This window comes from Argopecten irradians, chromosome 10 (assembly GCF_041381155.1).
Source record: "Argopecten irradians isolate NY chromosome 10, Ai_NY, whole genome shotgun sequence".
Classification (NCBI taxonomy): Eukaryota; Metazoa; Mollusca; class Bivalvia; order Pectinida; family Pectinidae; genus Argopecten; species Argopecten irradians.
Window position 1 is genome coordinate 23907122 of NC_091143.1, and position 18814 is coordinate 23925935.

An 18814-nucleotide genomic window follows, 5' to 3' on the forward strand; every position below is an offset into this window, starting at 1 on the left:
ATGTCATTTTAACTGACTTTCTAATTTTTTTTAAATGTTATTTTCAAAATTACTTAGCATGGTTCTACATTCAAACAGTTGTCCTGTCCTGTCATCAAGGATATATATGAGAATCAGATTTAGATTTATCTTATACTATAAAGATAATATTGAAGAATATAATAGAACTATAGATATTGTATTCCAAGTAGCATTTCCAATATCATTACTATTAACCAGAGTATTTTCGCGTATAATTTTTTTCAACGTATTCACAAATTAACAAATTCCTGATCACGGTTTCTTACCTTCAATCGTGCATTTATGTTTTATATTCAATTATATTCGGGTAAAATTCGAATTCGCATTCGAGTTCTTTCACCAAATTTCGAAAAAATGTAAAAAAAAAAAATGCGAAAATAATGTACATGGATGGTGTAATTATCTATATCTATGCATTATTAATAATCGAAATATTATTCATAATTAAACAATGTAAACGAATGTTAAATTAAAAAATTTGAACAATTCCAGGACAAGGTTTTCAGTGGTGGCAGCAATCCCAGGGACCAAACGGCGGTAAGTTACGGTTTTATTATCACTGCCATCAAAGGCGATCATAATTATCTATTTGAATGGTAAAGTTCTTCCGTATGTTCAGTTGCGTCTATGATTTATATATTCAGTTTTTCATCTTATATAAATGTCTTGGTAAACAAATACACTGAAATTTTCTTTATAAGAAGGATGGATTTATTTATTTATACCTATTCTTTTTATAAAATGTATTCATGCAATTCTGCTCTTTTAGGTAACTTCCAGCAGAGTAGTTTTAACCACATGATGGGCCCACAGCAATGGAATAATAACAATAATAATAACGGACCTTTCGGTAGGTAATATTGTGTGTGTATCGTGGTATCGCAAATAACAATGCCATATTACCCTTAGAATTAATGTTTCAGTCACCGATCTTGTTCTGTCTGATGCCATATATATCATAATTAAATTTTTAGCTAACTTTTTATATACAACGTTAAGAAAACTAACACTGGAAGCAGTGGCAGTGTTTATTATTTATTTATTTATTTATTTTATTATTATAATATTTTATTTGCATTTAGTTAGAAACTTTCGAATTGTTTTTACGTTATTAAGTAAGCATCACCATTTAAACACTATAATCAAATAAATAAAATCAAACGATCAACTGCCGTCAATGTGTATATATACATTTATAAATTTATAAATATATTATACATTTATAAATGGTAGATATTTGGCGATCAGTAAATTATCATAAAATGTTTGTCTACGATTTAAGGTTCACAGTTCGGTGGAAACTTACAGCAAGGATGGTTTTCACAGAACCAGGGAGGATGGCCCAATTCTATGGGTTTCAATGGTAAGTGATGATATTATAAGGCTTCAAAGCGAAACAAATTATTTATAATATGTTTTGTTATATTGATTATACGACTAAATCTCAATGATTGTCCAATGATAAATATTGTTTATGCTCACACGGTGTGGGGCATCTATAACTTGCCTTTGCATAGTAGAGCATGCATTTTGATTATTATAATAAAGTTGCGCAATTCAATAAATCTATAATGGTTATTTTATCCAGGAGGAAATGGAAATCCGTCGCAATCATTCGGGTGGAACAGTTTCCAGAATGGTAAGTGAAAAGTATATCTCAGAAATTTGCATATAATTCATTTCCACCTAAATCTCATTTTATTTTCGTAATACTTTGTCTGATTTGTCCTGTACACCTTTAATCAGTACAATGAATCCGTTCAAATCTCATCGGTCTATTTTGTCCTGTACAAATTATGGATTATATGTACACTGTACAATTTCTAGAGCATTCGTACAAATCTCACCCGGACTTTTTTGTCCTGTACAATTTATGGGGTATCTTTACAAATCACACCCGGTCTAATTTGCCCTGTAGAATTTATGAAGTATTCGTACAAATCACACCCGGTCTAATTTGTTCTGTACAATTCATGGAGTATCCGTATAAATCTTCCCTGGACTAATTTGCCCTGTACAGTATTCGTATCAATCATAACGTGCAATAATCCACCTAAATTTAATCTCTACGGCTTGTTGTTTTCTTATAGTAAATAATGCGTTTAAAAATCGAACACGTTCACATAAGTTGTTTTCACTAATATGCAAATTGAGGATTTTTTTAACGATATGTTTGTTTTGACAGGTCCTTGGCAACAATGGAACAATGGGTTTCAGCAGCAAGGACCATGGAACTCATGGAACTCATGGAACAATATGAACAACATGAACAATATGAATAATATGAACTTTAACCCCTGGAACCAATGGAATCAAGGTAACCCCTGGTCAAATGGTAACCAATGGAATCAAGGTAACCAATGGGGTCCAGGCAATCAATGGGGTCAAGGCAATCAATGGAATCCATGGAATCAAATGAATGGCATGGGACAATGGTCAGGATCAGGTAAATAGAGATGTTATGTTGATTTATAAGATAGATTTATTATATTGGTAATCAACGTCCATTTATGGTAATGTAGTTTTGTCTCAAGACTTATTTTTTTCTTAACTCAACTAGACGAGAAGGTTTGGGCCACAAGCTATACCCATTAACCTAATACCTGTGTCGACTTTTTATAGGTATGGCTTTCTCACGGCGGACCAATACAGTAGAAACAACACGTAATGAATCTCCCTCACAAAACCAACAACAGATGATTGTAGGCTCAGGCCCGAGCTTTTAGGTACAACCGGCACTGCATAACAGCAATATCAAGTGTGTGTTCAAGGAATATTTTGTTTATATATTTATTCCATTAAATTATTTCGAAGAAGCTTGTGTTCTTTCATATATTATGAATATTTCAATATTTCAATTTATTTACATATAGCCCTATATAGTCAATGGGAGGGGAGTTGCGTTCAAATTAGCGTAATCGCAATGATGTATGAATACGAACGCAGTGCATTTTCGGACTAATTCTAGTTCACGCTTTGAAGATTTTGCGTCATAACGGATTTCAAAATAACAATAAAGAGTTTTTTATTAGATCCAATTAAATATGTATTTGACATTAAAACATACGTGTGTACGGTCACTCATTTCACCTAAATAGGCAGAACATCTGATTGTCGGAGAACAATTCTTGGATTCTACTGGTTTCCAGAAAAAAAAAAAAAAAAAAAAAAACCTTACCCGAAACAGTATCATCAGCTTTACCTCCGTTTTTTGCATTCAAAATAGGCTACACACACCATACAAACACTTGTCTATCCTCCGTACGTATACTTTGAAATAAAAGCCATGACTATGAAGAATTAAGTCTATATCGCGTTCGTAGACCGATACATACATGAAAACATTCAGCAGCTCAACGGTCATACCATCAAAATAGGCTATCTCACAGTAACTTTCCTCGGTTGAAAATCAAATATGGTTGCTCGCTCCACTTCGGACCGCAACACTACCTTGGCAACGATACATACCGGTAGTCGTTCCGCCTCGGTTATCTCAATTTTTATTCGAGATGGACATCATTGATATATGATCAAATTAAAAAACACAACACATTTCAAAAATAATTGAAAGCTGTCATTGTTACATTTCAAATCAAACTGCAGCTATACATTCACTTATTACTTATTTATGTGAATATATATATATAGAATGAACAGTGTTTTAATTGCGTTAAAGGTGGTATGAACGCAATGGGATACAGACATTTGATACAAGTATCCTATTGCGTTCATACTACCTTTAACGCAATCAAAAACACTAACCAATCTCTATATAAAGTCTCAGGCATATTGACTTGTCTGTCATGGATATATGAGTTTCAAAAATATATTTCGGCATTTATTCTCCTAAAATTAAACATTCAAATAAAATTATGTTATAAACAAATAAAAACAAATGAAAGAAGTGGATAGAAAATACTAAAGAATGAATTAAAACAAAAGGTATTTCCCCCTGGAGTTAAGTAGCTTATATTCTCCCGTTATTTCAAGTGTTTGCACAGCAACATATCAGAAAAAATCGATTTAAAAAGAAAACAGTCTCAAAACAGAAAGCATATTCTGTAAATTTAAATTCCATCTTGTTTCCTTTTACAAACATTACATCAAAGCTTTTTTCAATAACATCGCGTATGTTTGAACTTATTTAGTAACTATAACATTTCAAATGATGTGAAATGAGCAAGATGTGAACGTAAATATTTTGAAAGTAATGAATGCTGAAATAATTCAATTTTGCTTGTTACGAGCATTTTCATTGGCTTAATTTACTTTATCAGCCCATAAAGGAAAAAATTACGTCCCCTTTTGTAACGTTGCTTCTGATTTGCTGAGAAGACAAAAAAATCCCAAAATGAATTTTTTGAATATAGAAGAAATTATCTTTAGTAAATTTAGTTATAAAGATGAATTTGAATATATTCTTTATGTTATGGAGATATAACACCAAAATCTGAGTGTACTCTCATCGTAAACCCCTTCGTTTTTTATTTAGAGTACACTCAGATTTTTATGTTATATCACCATAACATGAAAAAATCTATTCAAGTTAATCCTTAGATAAGCAAAAACATTCGGGAGGCTGAAGTTGGTTCCGAGTTCCGTTTAAGGATTTTGTTTTTTCAAATGAAATTTAAAAAATTCAGTTTATGTAATTTGAACATATTACAAATGATCTCTGTTGTGTTTTGTCATGGATAATTTGTGATAGAGCTTATTTAAATACGTTTTCAAATAACATATATTTCCATTTACGTAAAACGGAACTCGGCACTTTTCATTTTAAATCAAAGTTGTTAATGTGCTTTGGTCATATTAGAAATGTTGCCTGTTGGCTTTTTTGATGGATTAATATTGGTAAATCCACTTTAGTTAAGTTCTCGATCAACTCCTATTTCCGAGTTCCTTTTAAGTAAGACGGAACTCGGAACCGAGTTCTGTTTAAGGATTTTGTTTTTTTAGACAAAATTAAAAAAAAAATCAGTTTATGTAATTTGAACATAATACAAATGATCTCTGTTGTGTTTTGTCATGGATAATTTGTGATAGAGCTAGTTTAAATACGTTTTCAAATAACATCGATTTCAGTTTATGTAAAACGGAACTCGGAACTGGTTCCGAAATCCATTTTACTTAAACGGAACTCAGAAATGGGAGTTGATCGAAAACTAAATTTAAGTGGATTTACCAATATCAATCCATTAATAAAGCCAACAGGTAACATTTCTCATATGTCCTGTGCATATAGAATGATTTTATCTAAAATGATAAAAAAATCCCTTAAACGGAACTCGGAAATGGGAGTTGATCGAGAACTTAACTAAAGTGGATTTACCAATATCAATCTATTAAAAAAGCCAACATGCAACATTTCTAATATGTCCAAAGCACATTGACTGTTTTCATCTAAAATGATAGAGAATTTCCTTCAACGGAACTCGGAACTGATTCAGAGTTCCGTTTTACTTAAACGGAACTCGGAAATGGGAGTGATGATGATAATAGTGGATTTACCAATATTAATCCATTAAAAAAGCCAACAGGTGACATTTCTCTTATGTGCAAAGTACATTGACAACTTTTATACATTTCTAATATGTCCAAAGCACGTTGATTGTTTTCCTCTTAAATGATAGAGAATTTCCTTAAACGGAACTGTTCCGAGTTCCGTTTTACATAAACGGAAATAAATGTTATTTGAAAACGTATTTAAACTAGCTCTATCACAAATTATCCATGACAAAACACAACAGAGAACATTTGTAATATGTTCAAATTGCATAAACTGAATTTTTTAAAATTTTATTCTAAAAAACAAAACCCTTCAACGGAAATCGGAACTGGTTCCGAGTTCCGTTTAGCTTAAACGGAACTCGGAACTCGGAACTCGGAACCAACTTCAGCCTCCCAAAACATTAATCGTATTTCTTCCAAGATCTATGGTACCATGCAATGGCCAAACTGCTACGCTGTTACTAAATGTGTATTACTTTCTGCTATGAATCCTCTACATTTGATTGAACACGTATTTTAGTTTCTATAGTTTCCTACTACATTTGTACAAATGTGACACATAAATAGTAGAGGTTCTGTTCTGGGCATGGTTATGAGTATTTTGTACAAGGTAGATATAGATCAAAGTGAAAATGAATACTCGCCACCCTGTTATTGGGGTGTGATTTATAAAACATTATCACACAATTCGCCTCATATCTGTTCATTTTTAGCGAATTTTAGAGTGATTTTTTAAAGTGAATTTTAGAATCAATTTTACATGCATAGCGAATTTTAAAGAGAATTTTGAAGTGAATTTTATAGTGAATTCTATTATAAATTTGGTAGTGAATTTTACATGTATAGTGAATTTTAGAGTGAATTTTGAAGTGAATTCTATAATGAATTTGGTAGTGAATTTTATAGTGAATTTTGTAGCGTCATTTATGATGTTTGTGATCGACATAAACCCAACACACTTATCAGCTTGACTGTATTCATTCTCCATCATAACAAGCACATGGTATACACAAAAACTGATGGAGTGAACTGTTTGTTTAATGCGTCCTTTGTGGCGCCTCTCGTCTCCTTCAACGTGATCGCTGGTTTCTCCAAAATATTGAATGAAGACCCTGGTATGATGTGAATGATATACTGACCCGTCTCTGTTTTGAGGGATCTAAGTTCACCTCAACTTTCACGCTTGCTTTGTCCATTCCTTTCCGTCTAAGAGACTACATCTATTCAGATTTCGTACATGTTGTTGTTTGTCTTTATATCGGAGTTTTGGAACCAAAGGCTCCAACAGCTTTGATGTTCTAAATGGAAATCAGACTTCAGCCGGTGTTTTACTGTGATGATCTTGTCCTTCTTGGATTTTTATACGTATGAAAGATTGCGGGTATCTTCAAACTAGGCCTTTTCGTTCCCTGTCCGACATACGCACGAATTGCGCCCGAAAAATCGCTGAAATTCCTCTAGGGGCAGGTGAGATGCTATCTTCGTCTACACTCAAACTTTTGCTTTGTTCAATTCGGAAGTGCCATAGCAAAATGATTCCATTTTTAAGTGCCTGTTTAATGGTTTGGGTCAATACAAAGTCTAACATTCGTTCGGCTTTTCACGACTACGATTGAAGAGATCCAATCTGTTGGAGTGTTTAGATTGGTCAGCCTATTGAGTTCAGTTCGAAAATCAACCTGCTGAGTGATCTACTTCAAGAAGCAATTTTCTCTCAACTTTCCCGAGTCCTTCGAAAATCGCTCATGTCCGCATGACAGTAACTAGTGTGATTTTACACTTTTTGATGTGAAGTGTCTTGACCTAAAAACTTATCATTGTATCACCTCGAGTATAGGTCTCAGTGCGTTATGTAAGTTCATTGCTTTGTTTTACGTGCATGATGACTTTGATCAACTCTCGACCGAATACCGTCTCCCAATTTTGGGTTGAAGAATTTGACTCGTATCTCAGAGTTATTGAACATTGACCAAGCGTACTAATACTGTAGGATCCGTACTATAGATAGATATGTGGCAACGCGTTCACCGCATGAACCCTGTCCGAGTAGACATCAATTAAAATGCTCTTTGTTTCAATTATATGTATTGATATCTCCTCACCTCCTTTCGATCGATTTGTTCCTTGATTTTTGTCTTTTGGACCAATACAGGTTGAGGTCTTGACCAGTCTTGTGACCTACATTTGCTTGCAAAATTAAAAATGCAAGCACCGTTCGCGCTCGTTTTACATGATTGTATCCACAATTGCCACAATACAATGCGAATATTCTCTTTCCACTACTTGGGTTGGAAGTTGCTTTCCTTCCGCGTATGTCAAATATTTTATGTTATATCTGTTTCATCAGAATCTGATATGAAGTAGACATGTCCTATAATGCATCTAATTTGGTAGTGATCCACTAATTTTTTTATAGTGAACTTTTACTGAAATAGATGCCATTTTTTTATAATGAATTTGGAGTGAATTTAATAGTTATGTATAGTGAATTTTAGAGTGAATGTTGAAGTGAATTCTATAGTGAATTTTAAAGTGAATTTTATAGTGAATTTTATAAGTATAGTGAATTTTAGAGTGAATTTTGAAGTGAATTCTATAATGAATTTGGTAGTGAATTTTATATTGAATTTTACATGTATAGTGAATTTTAAAATGAATTTTGAAGTGAATTCTATAGTGAATTTTATAGTGAATTGCCCAAACCTTGTTATTGTTAATTTTATAGTGTATATTTTGCCGTAGATGTATTGGGCGTTCATTTCGTGCTGACACAATACCCTTTTGAAAATTACGCTTTAATGTTGAAATATTTATTCAAAACAAATAGAAAAATGTTCAGTACTCGTCTCAAAATCAATTTCAGGCCCACATGTTCACATTTTAAATGTTTATGTGGTCCACTTTTAAATGGTTTATTGTTTATATGTTTTACAATATGTTATGTTTTCTTTGATCTTTTATTTTGATTTTAATTTGATTGTGTATGAGTTCCGAATTGTTTTAATTTTGATTGTTAAGTGTTTCGAAATTTTTCATTTTGATTGTTTATTTGCTCTACATTGCTATTGGTTATTGTTTATGTGTTGCGCATTTTCGTCTTTTTATTTTAGAGTATGCTTTTATTGTTAAGTTTAATTTTTATTGTCTTTATGTTCCACATTGTTTATGTATACCACATTGTTTTAATTTTCAATTTTTACCGGTATTTGTTCTACAATGCTGGTTTTATTGTTTACGCGCTCAATATTTTTATATATCTATTTTTGTTTATGCGTTCTGTATTGTTATGATTTCAAAGTTATGTTTATTTTTATTGTTATATATTCTGCATTGTTTATATGTTCCGCATTGTTTTGATTTATATTGTTCATCTGTTCCGCATTGTTTTAATTTATTGTTTATGTGTTCCGTATTGATATTTTTAATTGTTTATGTGTTCCACATTGATTTATTTTTTATGTGTTCCATATCGTTATACTTTGTATTGTTTATGTGTTCCATATTGTTATTTTTATTGTTTATATATTCTGTATTTATGATTTTTTATTGTTTATGTGTTTCGTGTTGATATTTTTATTGGTTTTGAAAGAATATCTAAATTTTAAAAATATATTAAGAGTCCACAAAACAGACTTAATTAAGAATACCAACAATTAATACAGAAGTAACATTTAATGTTGTAAAAGTATATATGATACAATAAATATAAACATTTAAATACAGTCCAATTACTCATGGAATTCATATTCGGATCACCATCATTGGCTTTTCCCATTACCTGTATCATTGTTACCTGGAAAGTAAATAAAGAACATTGATTGTTCATCTTGTTGGTGTCATGACGTAGCATTAAGAATATGTACTCAACATTGGTTTCCGCATATGTGTGCTCAAGGTCCGTTTTACTTACACATATTAATTTTTTTTTATTTTCCTTCCGTTATGGCCTTAGTGGTGTAATGTCATCATTTAGTTTGAGTAAGATATATATATATATTACAAAAAGTAGCGATACGATAAAAATCAAAATAGCTATAGGTTGTTCACTAAACGTTGTTATTAATGCCATACAGTCAAAAATACCAAAATGGAATATTATTAACGGAAAATAATGATTGAGCGTTATTCAACGGAAACTATCTTTCAGATAAAAAAAACACACGTTAAATGATTTGTTATTGAACTTTTGTGATATATTAATAGTTATGCTAATAACGTTTGATTTTTTTCAGGATTTAAGAATCCAAAAACACCCGTGTATGTAACTCACTAAAATAGAAAGACCTATAGCTAGTACCTTTTATATGGTCTTAATAAACTTTGTTAGCGTATTTGATACTGTGCTTTATAATACAAATTGGTTCTCATATGATTATAGTTCCTTTCATCATAATTGCTTAATGTGCCAACTGAAACACATTTATAATGTTGTCTATAAAATCATATCTGAGAAAAATGAGGCAGATTATAAAACTACTTACCAGTTCTGAAGTCTGTCTCCGCGGTTAGTTTCGAATGGAGAGCCTGTAAAATAACAATTCACATTCTATATTGCACAACATGTTACTACCATGTATTGCTTTTGAGTATCAATATATTTTATTACTTTTGAGTATCTTAATTCATTACATTTTTTTCACTTTTCAGTATGCTACCTAACGCACGAGGGGATCTTACAGCGATATAAATTCCAAATAACAATGAATAATAAAATATACATTTGCTATTTTCAATCAAGTTAAACGGTGAAAATCTTTCATTTCTATATATTATAACGTATTAATATCATGAACAATATATTGATTGAATTGATTTATATTTACAAATTTTATTTGATATCGTGGTCGGTTTGACACAGTAAAACTTGTCTACACTCCGCAAGGAGCCCTTAGCTCGGATTAGCGATGTATGGAGTCACAGTATGGTGCATACAAGAAGAAAGGCATAGACATTTTATGGTGTGGTGTTTTCATGTATCGAATGCTTCAGAAAGTGTTATGTAGACGGCAGTTTTCTGTGTCAATCGACCACCCGTTTTTGTAATTGGTTTATTATCTAAATTTTTATTTACGCATTCAATAACTTACTGACCAGAAGTTCGTAATTTTTTCAATTCTGATACATATACATGTACTAGGAGTTAACTCATGGATCCTATATAAATTTACTGTTGAATGTATCTATTACTATACTTTCTTGTACTTTGAACAAAGGCGTATTTCTAATATTTGACATTTGATTCATCATGCTTGAACTACATTGTAAATTTATCTTAAAGCTAGTTTTGATACGTTATTCAATCATCATTTTGTTCAATATTTGCGGTCGTATGTATATATCATCATTATTTTTACGGGAGAAGACGGATTATAAGTTTACAACTAGTGTCCAATCCCATATGTATATAATATGCAAATAAAATATGTTTAAATCAAATCAAATCAAATAATATTACGTAATGTCAGAAATATCATGTCACCCGACTCATATCCTTTTTAATTACAAACATCCCAACTAGGTTGTATTGATGATTGATTAAACAAAAAATCGACGGAATTTTTTTTTTAAGTTTCCATAAACCTAGTTTGAAATAGTTTTGCACACAAAAAAATCAAAATTTGACAAAACATTTTAAAGTAAAGTAGAGCTATCCTTACCTGAACCACGTCCGGTACTAGCTACACGGGATAGTAGTCTGTTCCTTAATTCTTCTGTCTGAGCGCGGTTCAAATTTTGTAAACCTTGACGGGTAGATCCCCTCGGTAAAAAGTCTTGGTTGTTATGTATAAATCCTTCCTCTACTACTCCACCAGCTATCCGTTCATTGATAAAGTCTGATCGTGCCCCTCTCATCCTATCGATTTGTCGGCGGTTCTGTGAAGGATTACTTCTTTCACGCCATCGGCCAATACCCCGACGACCGATGTGCTCCCCTGGGAGTAGATCTATGTCGCTTTCTCTGTCGATCCAAGGAGTAGCGTCCCTAGGTAGGCCTGAGTCAACCCAAGGATTTCTTGAAGTACCTGGTAAACTCCTCCTGATGTCCAAACCTATATTACCTGGTAAAAAGTCTTGGTCGACTGCCCCTTGTCTCCATGGCCTATCTATACCCCCGGAAAGACCAGTTCGACGGTTAATTCTGCTAATTCTGTCAATTCTGTCCAAAATCGGATCTGCTAGCTCCCTATCAGGAAAGAAGCCTTCACGTGTTGGTAGAACGTTTGGAAGTACACCTGGTATTTTCTTAGCCTTCTTTGAAAGTACAGCCTTTTTCACATCTTTTACTGGGTTATAAACACGTTTTGGTGGTGGTGGTGGTTTGGCTACATAACCGTCGGCGCGTCTTCGCCCGTACCTGGCTGTACAAAATGCAAAAAGACGTCGTTAAGAATAAACAGACTATTCATTGCCATTTTCAACCAAAATATACCAATAAAAATTTAAAGAAACATTTTTAAAAATGACAATCATTGTAATTTCGCAGTTTTCGTGATAGAAAAGATAATAATAACAATCTAATGAAACCATAAACACACAAAAAAAGTTTTGAAAACAATCTAAAGAATAATTTTAACTTTACAAAATCTTATATGATTGCTAGAATTACTCACGTTCTACAGCTGTAGTTATCGCAATTAACACTGTTAGAACAACTAACACTTCTTTCATATAGACCATATTTCTGGATGGTGATCACTTGTAAGACTGTCCAATACACCGCGGATTACACCTGTATATATAGTAGAACTCGAACAAGGAAATTATATGTACAGGAATTTAATCATCATGATTGATACTGCGCTATATCACCTGTCTATTAACCGACAGTGTTGACGTAACGTCAGGTGTTACTGAACCGTAGAAAAAACCAAACCTATATAACCAACTAGTATTATATTCAGACTGGCAGCCATTGACGTCACGATATTATAAATGGATCACCATGTGCCACATAAAACCACAACATTTATAGGCAGATTGACAGACTAGCGACTTAAAGCATACATTTGTATACAACTTTGATGTAACTATTTTTCAAGATATTTGCATATATTTAACTTTTAAAAAGCGTAATAAATGAAAAAGTGAGTGGTTTATCGTTGAAAAAGACTAAGTATGATCGAATGAATACAATGAATACAAAACATGCTTACGAATATGTACAAAATAGCCTGGTGTATACACAAAATAGGCTGACGAAGAGATGTTACTAAAAGTTTTATGAAAGCAGTTGCATCTTCGAAATAATTTCGTGAACTGAATTAACATATCAATTCGTTGGAATGATAATTCTATTGGTTATGATATATTTATATCTATACATTATCAGTGTTTGTGTCAGTGTTATAAAACATTATATTTTGTTTAATGTTGTGCTATCTGGTTACTATATTTAAATGGTCGGTGAACAACAAAGTTCCAGGATAAAAACAACCGACCTAACGCACCAGTACCTCACTGTCCTTATATAAATAGCATCGCACTTAAACCAAGAAATGGGGTGATTGTTGTACATTCTGTTCGGAGTCGCTACCACTATCAACCATGCACATTAACAGACTTGAGCATTTCTATTAAAATGTAGGTAACAATGGTGTTGTGATGTTTTTATATGCTAATAATAATCATATCGTAGGTAGGTTCGTCGTTTTAAAACAGTTCATAGTAATTGCTTTCAAAGTAGAGCAAATAAACATTTTAGTAATGTATAGTTGTTAACTTCCGCAGGTGTAAAAGTTTGTAAGTTAATGTTTGGAACTTGTTCGCAGGTGTAAATGTTTGTGATTAAATGTTTGGAACTTGTTCGCAGGTGTAAATGTTTGTGATTTAATGTTTGGAACTTGTTCGCAGGTGTAAATGTTTGTGATTAAATGTTTGGAACATGTTCGCAGGTGTAAATGTTTGTGATTTAATGTTTGGAACTTGTTCGCAGGTGTAAATGTTTGTGATTTAATGTTTGGAACATGTTCGCAGGTGTAAATGTTTGTGATTTAATGTTTGGAACTTGTTCGCAGGTGTAAATGTTTGTGATTTAATGTTTGGAACATGTTCGCAGGTGTAAATGTTTGTGATTTAATGTTTAGAACTTGTTCGCAGGTGAAAGTGTTTGTGATTTAATTTTGGAACTTGTTCGCAGGTGTAAATGTTTGTGATTTAATGTTTGGAATATGTTCCCAGGTGTAAATGTTTGGAACATGTTCCCATGTGTAAATGTTTGTGATTTAATGTTTTGAACTTGTTCGCAGGTGTAAATGTTTGTGATTTAATGTTTGGATGCAGATGTAAATGTTTGTGATTTAATGTTTTGAACTTGTTTGCAGGTGTAAATGTTTGTGATCTAATGTTTGGAACTTGTTCGCAGGTGTAAATGTTTGTGATCTAATGTTTGGAACATGTTCCCAGGTGTAAATGTTTGTGATTTAATGTTTGGATGCAGATGTAAATGTTTGTGATTTAATGTTTGGAACATGTTCGCAGGTGTAAATGTTTGTGATTTAATGTTTGGAACTTGTTTACAGGTGTAAATGTTTGTGATTTAATGTTTGGAACTTGTTTGCAAGTGTAAATGTTTGTGATTTAATGTTTGGAACTTGTTCGCAAGTGTAAATGTTTGTGATTTAATGTTTGGAACTTGTTTGCAAGTGTAAATGTTTGTGATTTAATGTTTGGAACTTGTTTACAGGTGTAAATGTTTGTGATTTAATGTTTGGAACTTGTTCGCAAGTGTAAATGTTTGTGATTTAATGTTTGGAACTTGTTTGCAAGTGTAAATGTTTGTGATTTAATGTTTGGAACTTGTTCACAGGTGTAAATGTTTGTGATTTAATGTTTGGAACATGTTCACAGGTGTAAATGTTTGTCATTCGTACGACAGGCTATAATATGTAAAACCATGATTTTCATAAATTTCGCTAATTTAGATGGATCCGCGAATTTATTCAATTATAGTAGAATATGTGTAGGTCAACTGTTTCGTGAATATGTACTTTTAAGGAATTATATTCTCACTGTTAATTGTCGTGTAAATACTTAATAAAACTACGAATTCGTCAATTGAAAAGGCAAAGCAAGTCAGAACCCTCAAATAATAAATCGACTATTTTGAAAATTAGAAACAAAGAAGACCAATCTGACAGTGTTTTTTTTCCAAATGATACAGATATACAACTGATTTAAGTCATCAACATCTTCTGTCAGTTATGTATTTGTACCTATGTGTGTCCCAAAATTACCATACAATACACATATGTAGGTCATATATCAAGAGAGAGACGCCGTTACAAGGTAAGTGACGTCAAACCTGTCATATGAAGACGGCGAATCAATGGCGCCATCACTTGCCGCGTCGTGATAGGTTTCAGTGCTACCTCTGTTCAAGGTTCAGTTGTAGCATTGTGATGATTTTGGCACGGACAAGAGAGGATGGTTTTGTGGTCAACATATACTTCTTAAACTAAAAAACAAAGAAGGGCCACTGTGTATTAGGTCAAATGTTAGGAAACGCAAAAACAATACACATATATATGAGATTACCACAGAAAGACCGGGCGTCATTTTGATCGCAGTATGTAAACATTACTACACGCAGTTGCTAATCTCAAGCATATATAGCGGGAAAGACCATAACCAAACCCCGATATTTAACTATAACATTTATTTTTGGCTATCAACTTTTTCGCCTTTTCAGTGTACTCGTGTTAATTACAGGTGTTACGGCTGTTTACCTTCGGGTCCTTTGTGACGGTATACTGAGTTAGACAGTATATATTAGTTAACCAATGTTAATTAGACTGTATGTGGATGAAAATGAAAAAGTTCACAAAACATTAAACTATTATTACATTTCTAATAACATTGACTAGATAGGCTTATAATAATAAAAAAACTATAACAAAAAATAAACTTTTCAAAAATGTATATTCCATCAATTATCTCGTCTTTCGTCGTGATATTACGATATATAATTAGCGTCACTTGTCATCAGCCATTACCATTTGCTATTGTTCGAATTTTACCTTGATTTGTAAAGTTGGTATCGCTGCGACCTATATTGGTATAGTGGGTGTTGTTGACCTAGGTTCGTTTAGCTGGTGTCGCTGTGACCTAGATTTGTATAGCCAGTGAAACAAAGATCAAAGGCTTAATCCCCAAATTATTTTACTTTGGAGAATCATTATAAACATACATCTTTACATGTTTTTTTTTTTTTAATTTGTTCTGTTAACTGATTTTGGTTAAAGATGCTCAACCGCTGACAGAGCATAAATGACACTGATCTAAACGTACAACTTTTCTTTTTTTTTTAATTTGTTCTGTTAACTGATTTTGGTTAAAGATGCTCCACCGTCGACAGAGCATAAATGACACTGATCTAAACGTACAACTTTTCTTTTTTTTTTAATTTGTTCTGTTTAACTGATTTTGGTTAAAGATGCTCCACCGCCGACAGAGCATAAATGACACTGATCTAAAACATACAACTTTTCTTTTTTTTTTAATTTGTTCTGTTTAACTAATTTTGGTTAAAGATGCTCCACCGCCGACAGAGCATAAATGACACTGATCTAAACATACAATTTTTCTTTTTTTTTAATTTGTTCTGTTTAACTGATTTTGGTTAAAGATGCTCCACCGCCGACAGAGCATAAATGACACTGATCTAAACATACAATTTTTCTTTTTTTTTAAATTTGTTCTGTTTAACTAATTTTGGTTAAAGATGCCTCCACCGCCGACAGAGCATAAATGACACTGATCTAAACGTACAACTTTTCTTCTTTTTTTTTTTAATTTGTTCTGTTTAACTAATTTTGGTTAAAGATGCTCCACCGCCGACAGAGCATAAATGACACTGATCTAAACGTACAACTTTTCTTCTTCTTTTTTTTTTTTTAATTTGTTCTGTTTAACTAATTTTGGTTAAAGATGCTCCACCGCCGACAGAGCATAAATGACACTGATCTAAACGTACAACTTTTCATGTCTTTTTTTTAATTTGTTCTGTTTAACTAATTTTGGTTAAAGATGCTCCACCGTCGACAGAGCATAAATGACACTGATCTAAACGTACAACTTTTCTTCTTTTTTTTTTAATTTGTTCTGTTTAACTAATTTTGGTTAAAGATGCTCCACCGCCGACAGAGCATAAATGACACTGATCTAAACGTACAACTTTTCATGTTTTTTTTTTTTTAATTTGTTCTGTTAACTGATTTTGGTTAAAGATGCTCAACCGCTGACCGAGCATAAATGACACTGATCATTTGAACAGTAATTGGTGTTTAATTGTGTATATATATGTCTAATTAACTCAAAATATAATACATATTTATTCATTTTGCTTTAGGTGCATGTGCAATCAGTAATTCATTCCAAATTGGACATAGTCCCATGGAATTTTTTCGGGGTGCAATTAATTATTTTCAATATTTTTTATCTTGACAAGAATTTAGAAGCTCAAACATTTCAATGGTAGTAATGGTGTAAAGTAAGTAACTTTTGTAACAGAAGAAAATTACTCAATCGCCTGCTGCTGTTTTTGATAGAGGAAAATACCATTTGTTAGCGGTGGCACATTGTTGTTTAATCTGAATTATATGTTTTGGATCTGTACCACAGAACAACCTCCCGCTAGATCACAAATCTAGACAAAGGACATAAATAAAGAAATAACGATTAAATAATTATTTCAATCAAATGCCAAATTGCAAGGATAGTTATAGGTACGAACACCAAAACTCAAATTCATTTTTGATCGTAAACAAAAATAGTGACCGCTTCGACAACGTGTCACTTTATTGTTGGTTACGTACATTAGTGTAGAAAACATTTCTATATTCTCTCACTCATTTCAATTATAATTTACATTTGTCTGGGAATAAACTACAATGATTCTCAAGGACACATAGATACTGATTTTGAGACTCTAGGCTTATGACAATTATATAACGACAAAGTTACATGTGAAATCTTTAAATATAAATAAAGCCAAGTCAATGATGTCGATTACAAGATAAAAGGGGAAACAAACAAAACGAAATAAAACAAAGCAAAGAAAAGATATACTGTACATAACAAAATGCTTCGGAAGTATTATCTGCTTTACTATCGACATCTTAAGTAACAATACCGCGACGACACCTGTCCAACTAAAGTTAAGTGACAATACCGTGACTACACCTGTCCCACAACTCTAGGTTAAACTAAAGTTAAGTAACAATACCGCGACGACACCTGTCCCACAACTCTAGGTTAAACTAAAGTTAAGTAACAATACCGCAACAACATCTGGATCACAACTCTAAGTTAAACTAAAGTTAAGTAACAATACCGTGACGACATCTGGCCACAACTCTAGGTTAAACTAAAGTTAAGTAACAATACCGCGACGACACCTGTCCCACAACTCTAGGTTAAACTAAAGTTAAGTAACAATACCGCAACGACACCTGTCCAACAACTCTAGGTTAAACTTAAGTTAAGTAACAATACCGTGACGACACCTGTCCAACAACACTAGGTTAAACTAAAGTTAAGTAACAATACCGTGACGACATCTGTCCTACAACTCTAGGTTAAACTAAAGTTAAGTAACAATACCGTGACGACACCTGTCCAACTAAAGTTAAGTAACAATACCGTGACTACACCTGTCCAACAACACTAGGTTAAACTAAAGTTAAGTAACAATACCGTGACGACACCTGTCCCACAACTCTAGGTTAAACTAAAGTTAAGTAACAATACCGTGACGACACCTGTCCAACTAAAGTTAAGTAACAATACCGTGACTACACCTGTCCAACAACACTAGGTTAAACTAAAGTTAAGTAACAATACCGTGACGACATCTGGCCACACCTCTAGGTTAAACTAAAGTTAAGTAACAATACCGTGACGACACCTGTCCAACTAAAGTTAAGTAACAATACCGTGACGACACCTGTCCACAACTCTAGGTTAAACTAAAGTTAAGTAACAATACCGCGACGACACCTGTCCCACAACTCTAGGTTAAACTAAAGTCAAGTAACAATACCGCGACGACACCTGTCCCACAACTCTAGGTTAAACTAAAGTTAAGTAACAATACCGCGACAACACCTGTCCCGAATATCTAAGTCAAATCAAACTTAAGTAACAGTACCACGACAGCATCTGTTCCACATACATGTATCTAGGGGAAATCAAACTTAAGTAACAATAACGCGAAGACACCTATCCCACATATCTAGGTCAAATCAAACTCAAGGTATAATACTGCGACGACACCTGTCCCACC

The 18814-nt window shown here is 32.8% G+C and overlaps 1 protein-coding gene and 1 long non-coding RNA gene across 2 annotated transcripts; one reads left to right on the top strand and one right to left on the bottom strand.

Moving 5' to 3' along the window:
• Positions 1-1303: 1303 nt before the first annotated feature.
• On the top strand, positions 1304-2467 carry LOC138332768 (uncharacterized). Its single transcript, XR_011209868.1, has 3 exons — positions 1304-1384; positions 1610-1660; positions 2207-2467. It is a non-coding gene; the product is annotated as an uncharacterized lncRNA (long non-coding RNA).
• A 6722-nt stretch (positions 2468-9189) lies between these two features.
• On the bottom strand, positions 9190-15767 carry LOC138333451 (uncharacterized). The gene is made up of 4 exons (XM_069281830.1): positions 12144-15767; positions 11190-11891; positions 10014-10056; positions 9190-9325 (listed from the first exon to the last, which is right to left on the bottom strand). Exons 1-4 carry the CDS (start codon positions 12208-12210, stop codon positions 9322-9324), a joined length of 816 nt encoding a protein of 271 aa, XP_069137931.1. The 5' UTR covers positions 12211-15767; the 3' UTR covers positions 9190-9321.
• Between the last annotated feature and the right edge of the window lie 3047 nt (positions 15768-18814).

Excerpts from the sequence above, each read along its gene's own strand:
- LOC138333451 (XM_069281830.1), bottom strand. The coding sequence starts at position 12,210 with ATGGTCTATATGAAAGAAGTGTTAGTTGTTCTAACAGTGTTAATTGCG. Across the intron at positions 11,892-12,143 it reads GATAACTACAGCTGTAGAAC|CCAGGTACGGGCGAAGACGC; the intron begins GTGAGTAATTCT and ends CATTTTGTACAG. Across the intron at positions 10,057-11,189 it reads TAGTACCGGACGTGGTTCAG|GCTCTCCATTCGAAACTAAC; the intron begins GTAAGGATAGCT and ends GTTATTTTACAG.